General features: G+C 43.7%; 1 protein-coding gene across 1 annotated transcript; it reads right to left on the bottom strand.

Annotated features, from left to right (window-relative positions):
- Window positions 1-1,600: 1,600 nt before the first annotated feature.
- On the bottom strand, window positions 1,601-7,574 carry MYOD1 (myogenic differentiation 1). Its single transcript, XM_081187989.1, has 3 exons — window positions 6,692-7,574; window positions 3,897-3,975; window positions 1,601-3,060 (listed from the first exon to the last, which is right to left on the bottom strand). The coding sequence occupies exons 1-3, from the start codon at window positions 7,232-7,234 to the stop codon at window positions 2,801-2,803; spliced, it is 882 nt and encodes a 293-aa protein (XP_081044115.1). The 5' UTR covers window positions 7,235-7,574; the 3' UTR covers window positions 1,601-2,800.
- Between the last annotated feature and the right edge of the window lie 665 nt (window positions 7,575-8,239).

The raw sequence follows: 8,239 nt of genomic DNA, 5'->3' as shown, positions 1-8,239 counted from the left end.
CGATCTTGGAAGTTATTATAACATTCAGCAACCTGGTGAGATTTTATACTAATAAAGAGAGAAATAAAATGCTAACTCAGAATATAAATAACCAAACAAAGAAAGAATTGGGAAATGACTTAGGAATCAAAGTGGGAAAGAGAATTAAATATTTAGGAGTCTGGATTGCATCTGAAAATCTGAACTTATTTCAAGACAACTATAACAGAGTGTGGACTGAAATGAAAAAAGACTTTCAAAAATGGGAGTGCCTGAACCTGTCTTTTCTGGGCAGGAGATCTGTAATTAAAATGAATGTCCTGCCCCAAATGATATTTTTATTTCAATCATTACCTGTAATATCCAACTCCAACTGCTTTACAAAATGGAAAAAAGATATATTAAACTTCCTATGGCAAAAGAAAAAAAACAAGGATAAAAATAAAATATTAATAGATGAAAAGCAAAGGGGGTGGGTTGCTTTCCCAGATCAGAAATTTTACTATGAAGCAACCTGTCTAAGCTGCGTGAAAGAATGCATAGAACTGAAGGATGTGAATGTATTGGTTTTAGAAGAGACCAATCTGATTTATGGGTGGCACGTGTAGCTATAGTACAAAAAAACTAAGGTTCACAAGGGTTTTTATGATCATGCGATTAGAAGTTTATATAAGGTCTGGATGAGACATAAAGATATCCTAGAAAGACTGACTCCCGGTTGGATTTCACTGGTAGAATCAGTTGCAGTAAAAGGGTTAAATATGGATAGGACTTGGGGAAAGTATAAAGACATCCTTTAATACAAAGAGGGCACTATAAAACTAAGAGATAGGCAAAAGATACCTATCTGGATACCTGACTGGTTTCGATATTTTCAAACAAAGGAGATGTTTAGAAAAGATAAAGAAAGAGGATTCATTCAAGAAGCTTCAGAATTTGAAAAAAGTGATTTGGGGCCCAACAAAAAACTAATCTCAAAAATATATAAATTATTGTTAGAATGGGAGACCAAAGATGAACTCATAAAGGAGGCAAGGATAAAATTGGCCATTGATATTGGGCATAATATTGAAATTGTTATGTAGGAAAAATTATGGAATTCAGCAGTGAACTTCTCTGCATGTATAGATGGTATTTGACACCGGTTAAATGGGCCAAAATGTACAAAAGAGATTCAAAACTTTGTTGGAAATGCCTAGACACAGATTCATTTATGGTGCAAATGCATCCGGACAAAGGAATTTTGGAAAATGGTGTAAAAAAGTTTAACTCACATTCCCCAAGAAACCGGAAGAATTCCTTCTAGGTATTCTTGGGAATGAGTTACCACAAAAGCCCACAACAGCTGCGAGGATAGTATGCACAAGATATTGGAAACAAAGAGAGACTCCAGGAAAAGAACAATTGTTAAATAAATTAACTGAATATGCAGAGCTTGCAGGTATGCCATCTAAAATAAGAAATCAAGAGACAAACTGACGAGGAGTGAGTGGAAGTATCTAGGGGAGTATTTAGAAAAAATTGATCTCAAATGCAGTGGTATCTTGGTTTGCAACTGCTTTGGATTACAACCGTTTTGGATTACAACCACATCAAACCCTGAAGTGTGTGTCCCTTAAAAAAAAAAATTACAACCCATTTTTTTAAATATTACAACCAATTTTTTTGGGGGAGGCCCCATTGGAGAAAGCGCGCCTTGGGTTACAACCTGTTTTGGTTTACAACCAGACCTCCGGAACAGATTATGGTTGTAAACCAAGGTACCACTGTATAAATTTCAGGTAGGGGATACCTTGTGACCAACAGTTGACAATATTAAGGTTATGAAAATGTGGGAAATAAGGTGAAGGAATTAATGTATATGCAACTAAGCAAGATGTACAAGAAATGTTATGGAATGCTGCGTGGGAAGTCCAAAAGAACTACTGTATAAGAATGGAAAACTGAAAACCTAAAAAATAAAAAAAGGAAATTCCTTAACCAAAGGCAGAATAACTCCAGCAGTTTTATAAATAAGGTTCTTTATTTAGAATACTGTTGAAAACATTCTCAGCATCCACATTGTATAAATATATAAAGTTAAAGTTTGGCACGACAAACCAAGCAACATTAAATACGTAAATTTTTTTGGGTTGTTTTGTTTGAATCTTTTCTCTTTTTTTGCAAAGCAGCTCTTATTTACAAGTATACAAAATAAGTATTTTAAAAAATGGTCCACAACCTTTTTTTAAAAAATATACGTGGATGTCTATGTTTCTGAGGAGAAAGGAAGGCTGCAATCCTATAATGTGTCTACTCGGAATTAGGTCCCACTGATTCCAATGAGGCTTACTCCCAGGCAAGTGTGTATAAGAAGAGTGCAGCCTTAGGTTGCTTAACAGTGCAATCCTATGCATGCCTCCTCAGAAGTAAGTCCCAATGAGTTACTTACATGGGCCTAACCCTACGTCAGTGGACATAGGATTGTAGGCCAAGTCAGACTGAAATCAGTGGTAGTTAAGCAACCTTTGTGCAGGTTCGCCTCAAGAGTTTATTCCTCACAGGATCTGAGAAGACCCTCAAACTTAAGGATACCCCTTTTTAAAAGCACAGATTCAACATTAGCCATTTCATGGTATGCAATTCTAAAGTTCTTCTATATACAAATAGCTTTCGTTTATAACCAATAAATAAGTGTATTTTGAAGTAATGCAAGCTTGGAATCATTAGATACAGATTAAAACTGGTAAGGAAAACCAAAAACCCACAAGTACTGTCTTTTTCGATCTTTGGAAGGCAGGCTGAGATCCACTCCTGTTGGCAGTTTCTGTCCCCTATGGCTTTATAGCACTTGGTAGATGGGGTTGGTGCTGCTGCTGCTGACATTGTCCTGAGGGAGAGGGGTACAGGTAGCTGGAGAGGAGATTTGGGCTGCAGGGTCGCTCAGGCTAGCCCCTTCCTGGAGTGAGCAGGGGCTCCCCTCGGTTCCACTTTCGACCGTGGACAGGCTGGCACAGGCAGTGCTGTCTGTCGAAATCCTCTCCACGATGCTCGACAAGCAATCTAGGCTGGAAATGACCGAACTCTTCCCTTGCTTTGAATCTGAGGACAAGGAGATCAGGGAGTCTCAGAAGCAGTACCAAGGAGAAACTGTTTTGCCATAGGGTCCCCACTCACAACAACACACACCTATTCATATCTGAATCAACAGGCCTCGTACAGTTCTGAGAGGTGTCAATGGAAATTAAAAGCCAAATGAGTTATTTAAAAGGTTTATTTATTAATAAGGGGAGGGCTCACTTGCCATCCTGCCCACAGCTGCCACCTTGTCTGTGGCACCCCCCCAAAAAAAAAAACTTCCTCCACATAGATAGCATCTTCTTGCCAAAAGCTAAAAAAACCTGTCCCCCCCCTGAAGGGCAATTGGGGCTGCTGTTTTCAAAACTCTGAATGCTGGACCGTGTATCATTGTTTTATTACAGTTTTTATATATGAGTTCTTTAGTGTTTTATTTTGTTATTATGTTGGATTTCATGTATGGCACTGTGGACTGCCTTTGGGAGGAAAGGTGAGGTGAAAAAGTAATAAGCAAACACAACAATAAATAAAGATTACTATAAGTTGTACAATGGCCTTTGAAGGCAAAAAAAGCACTCAATAGTTTTAAAGTTTCGGTCCAATTGCCATTTTTTTAAAAAAGAAGATTGTGGTCTATAATTTAAAAAATGTAATGTACAAGTTACATTAAAAGGCATCCATCAAAATAATAATAGTAATAATGATCAGAGTAGTAAAAGTAATAATAATAATATTTGAAATTTTAAAAACCAGCTTCAGAATACCCACACATGGGTAAAAAGGAGAACAAAGTCTGAGTGTATCCTGTGTTTGGAGAGCATAATATAGAATAACGTATTTCTTACGAGGCAGATACTTACCATTTAGTGTTTCTGTATAGTAGCTACTGTCATAGCTATTCCTTCTGCGGGAGCTGCAAGGGGGTCCACTGTAATCCAGCTGGAAACAAAACCAAGACATTCGGTCAGAAATGCGATCAGGGCTACCAGGTGTCCAAATGTGTATAGGAGTGCTTAAGGGTGCACACATGTCATTCACACTTTATGTGTCTGCTCCAGGAAACACACGTATAACAATCCAGCCCTTTAAATGAAAAGGGGAAGAAAGTCATCTTACGCAGGCATGGACTAAACTTGGCCCTCCAGCTGTTTGGGGACTACAACTCCCACCATCCCTAACTAACAGGACCAGGGATGATGGGAATTGCAGTCCCAAAACAGCTGGAGGGCCAAGTTTGACCATGCCTGCCTTAAAGGGTTTTACGAGCCTTTAACCTCTTTGTTTATGGTTTCCTCATTATGCTTAAGACTCTTGGCTTCTAACACATATTTGCTCTTTACTACATTTGGCAAGCGACAAATTCAGCAACTGTATAAATTCCTGTCATGACTTCTTATGTGTGACTACACTTATTTCCCCTTATGTACAACCCTTTGAATGCACTGGGACTGAGATGAACCAATAAACCTGAGGATGATTCTGTATCTATACCTGCCACATCCAAACTCAATGCTCCAGTCACCTCAGTATGCTGGGATTTAAAGAAGAAGTTTGTTCACTCACCGTTGTAAGGAATACAATGGAACAAGAAGGCAACAGGTAATTTTTGAGTAGCAAATTCCACTTCACTTAAATCTCTCCCGCTTCCTGTACTAAGCACTGGCCTCTGTCCCTCTCCCTGCCTCTGTCCCTAATGCATGCTGTTGGTTACCACTCAATACCTCTCTCTCTCTCTCTCTCTCTCTCTCTCTCTCTCTCTCTCTCTCTCTCTCTCTCTCTGATAAACATTGCCTCTCTTTGGTACATTTCTCCTCCACCACCTAACACCTGCACAGTTTGTCATGAGGCCACTAGCCACCATTAGCACAATGCAAGATATGGTCCTCACTGCTTTGTACATCACCACTAGCTATAGCCAGTTGCTGAATATCTTGCCACAGTCCTATCCGTCCCATTATAGCCCCAAACAAACTGCAGTCTTGCACATATCTGCTCAGAAATAAAATAAGTCCTGGATTAGCAGGTCACGTTCCACTCATGTATAGGTTTGCATAGTAAATAATACTGGTTGTGTACTAAAACCTTTTAATGGCTGCCCTCTAAAGATGGTTGCACTCCATGGTTATAGAAGCATCTGCTTTCAACTGCCACTTTTCTGCAGGGCAGCATGAGATCAGAGCTTGATATACGCTACCAGCCACTGTCTCAAAAACCCAACTTTATTACATAGTAGCGAGTAAGTATCTCTTTCCCAAGTGTCAAGAAATCACAGCAGAACCAAGCAAGAAGGCTATTGTTTCTTTCTCCAAGCATAAAGTCATTACAGTACTCCTTGCAAGAGCACTATCCCCTGGGAGGACAAGGGGACATGAACTTCAGAAAAGTATTCATTTCATTCTGTAGCAGCAAAATGACAGAGCAATATTTATGGTTCTTTGGTTTACAGTTTGATCAGTAAACTGCATGGGTGCCGCAGTGTTGTATGTTGCCGATTGCTTTTTATTGTATTATTTTATTCATTGAATTGTATGTCCCAGTGGGAGCCTGTGTTCATAGAGTTCATGACTAAATGAATAAAAGTGGTGGTTTAGGTGTCCCAATTCAGTGCTTATTCACTGAGAATTGAATTACACAGAATTCATTTGGGTTTATGCTTGCAGCCTAACTAGTTCATTATGGCCTGAGAAAGAAATTGCTTTCCCTTCTCTGATCACCTAGGTCTATCTACTCTAATAGTACCAGAAGAGAGAGAAGTTTCCCCCTTGTATCCCAGATTCCCTGAGAGTATACTGGAGGAGCCATGTCACCACGATCCCCAAGAGAAAGAGAAGAAATCTCCTACACTGTGCCAAGGAAACCACTCAATGGGACCAGGGCACAGCAGAAGGCTAATATGTGGACAAAGATGTTACCCAGAGGATGTTCTGTTCTCTGGAGAAACAGGACTACTCCAGGGTAGCAAAAAAAAAAAAAAAAAAAAAAAAAAAAAATTCCCTGTACTCTTAAGACACAAAGATTAAAAGAGGGTAGTCCTTTCTCCCAGGGGAATCAGAGTACAAAAAACAAGTTTTCTCTCTGCTTCTAGTGATAAAAGCAGGATGCTCAGTGTTTTAACCCACTGATCTGAATGGTGCTTCCTCCCAGAAGATGGTGCGCATAGAGGTGAAGCCTTCATTTATTTGAAAAGAGATGTGGGGAGCTTAAGCCTTCTAGGAAGTGATGCTCCCAGTTCTCCTGGTCTACATTCCAATGAGGGACTGTGATTACTCAGAGGTGGGAGAAAACTCATTGCATGCTCAGGGTGTGTAGTGACTTGGCTTTGTCATGAGACTGAAAATAAGATTCTTGGGCTTGGTTTGGCTAAAGGCAAAGGAGAAAGCTTCTTTGGGCTAAAGGGGAAAGCGTCTCACCTCCGTTCCCTCCCTAGATCATGGCACAGAAGGAAATCGAAGTGTTAGAACGGCCGTTCTATTTCAGGCACAACTCCTGCACCTTTAACACTTACATGACCAACAGGCTTTTAAGAGATACCCGTTTTGCTATCATAAAGATAGAGGGCTGCCTGCTTCTCATAGGCATGGGAGCCAAGTCAAGCCCAAGGCGGCCCACCTACCCAAGCAGACGGCCTGCGTTTGCGCGGAAACCTGAAACTCACCATGCCGTCGGAGCAGTTGGATCGGGGGCTGGAGGCGTCCGAGTCGCCGCTGTAGTGCTCCAGCACCGGGTAGTAGGCGTCCTCTTGCTCGCGCAGCAGCGCCTGGAGGCTCTCGATGTAGCGGATGGCGTTGCGCAGGATCTCCACTTTGGGCAGGCGCTGGTTGGGGTTGGTGGACGTGCAGCGCTTGAGCGTCTCGAAGGCCTCGTTGACCTTGCTGAGCCGCCTCCTCTCGCGCATGGTGGCCGCCTTGCGGCGGTCGGCGTTGGTGGTCTTCCTCTTGCACGCCTTGCACGCCCACAGCAGGCAGCGGCCCGCCTGGTGGTGCCCGCTGGGCGCGCGGATGTGCTCGTCCTCGTGGCCGTGGTGGTGGCCGTGCTCGTCGGCCTTCAGCAGGCCCCCCACGTGCACCAGCCGGGGGTCCAGGTCCTCGAAGAAGTGCATGTCCGACGTGTTGAAGCAGGGGTCGTCGTAGAAGTCATCGGCGGCCGAGAAGGAGCAGAGCGAGCCGTCGGTGATCTCCATGTGGCCTAGCACGTCCATGGGAGCAGGCGGCGGAGGAGGAATGACTCCACAGAGGCTGGAGGGAGGGAGAGCGAGAGAAAGAGAGGACGAGAAAGGGGGGGGGGCGGATTGTCCGCTCCTGAGCTCAGCGCCTGGCTTCAAAGAACCCCGAGGGGGCGAGCGGGCTTCAATCCTGACGGCTCCAGCAAAGTCAGACGTCGGTGCGCTTCTTTTCCCGGGTCAGACAGGAGAGGGAGGCGCTGGCTTGCTGTGAAAGGGGGCTTCATTCACTCTTGGTCCCCCTTTCCCCCTTGCTCTGCTCAGCCTGCCATGGGGAAAGCGAAATGCCCGTCGCGGATGCCATCCAAACCGCTCTATTTATCCCAGAAGTGGGGGTGGGCATTGCTCCGAGGCCACCTCTGCTCCACCTGCCGGCCTATCCCTCGGCCTCGCCGAGCCAGTCGCCGGGGTCTCGCAGGGGGCGGGAGGGGAGGGAGGGGAGAGGGAGCCTCGCCCGGATTGGACGGCGGCGAAAGCCCCTGTCCGGCAAAAGGCTGGGGGAAAGTGGCTGCAAATGTCAAACAGCAGCCGTCCGAGAGAGAGCCTCGAGGGGGAGCGGGCGGGGGGATTACATGCGCTTCGCTTTAATGCAAAACTTTATTTTCTGCGTGAGATCTCCCGCTCCCACTTGCCCAGATGGCATTCTTGAAAAAGGATCGCGCCATGGTTTTAATTCGTTTAAAAAGTGCTGCACGGGCTCCTTGGGTCATTTGCGAAACGCATAAAGGCAGATATGTAATAAGGAAGAGATGTTTGCCAGTTTAATAGTTTGTGTTTTGATTTTTGGTTTTGTTCGAGGCTGTTATTTTCTCTCTCCACAAGTAATCAACGATTTATATTAACCATCCGTTCAAGAAGTTACTGTACAACCCAAATATATAGCGAAAGGGGGGGGGGACGACCTTACTGTTACAAGAGTGTGTGTGAGAGATCGTAATCTGGGGGTTTTCAGGGATCATAAAATAAATAACGCGGCAATTATGT

The sequence above is a fragment of the Podarcis bocagei genome (assembly GCF_964188305.1).
Source record: "Podarcis bocagei genome assembly, chromosome: 1".
NCBI lineage: Eukaryota > Metazoa > Chordata > Lepidosauria > Squamata > Lacertidae > Podarcis > Podarcis bocagei.
The sequence above is the reverse complement of the archived record's forward strand: the minus strand, read 5'-3'. Positions and strand labels throughout refer to the sequence as shown.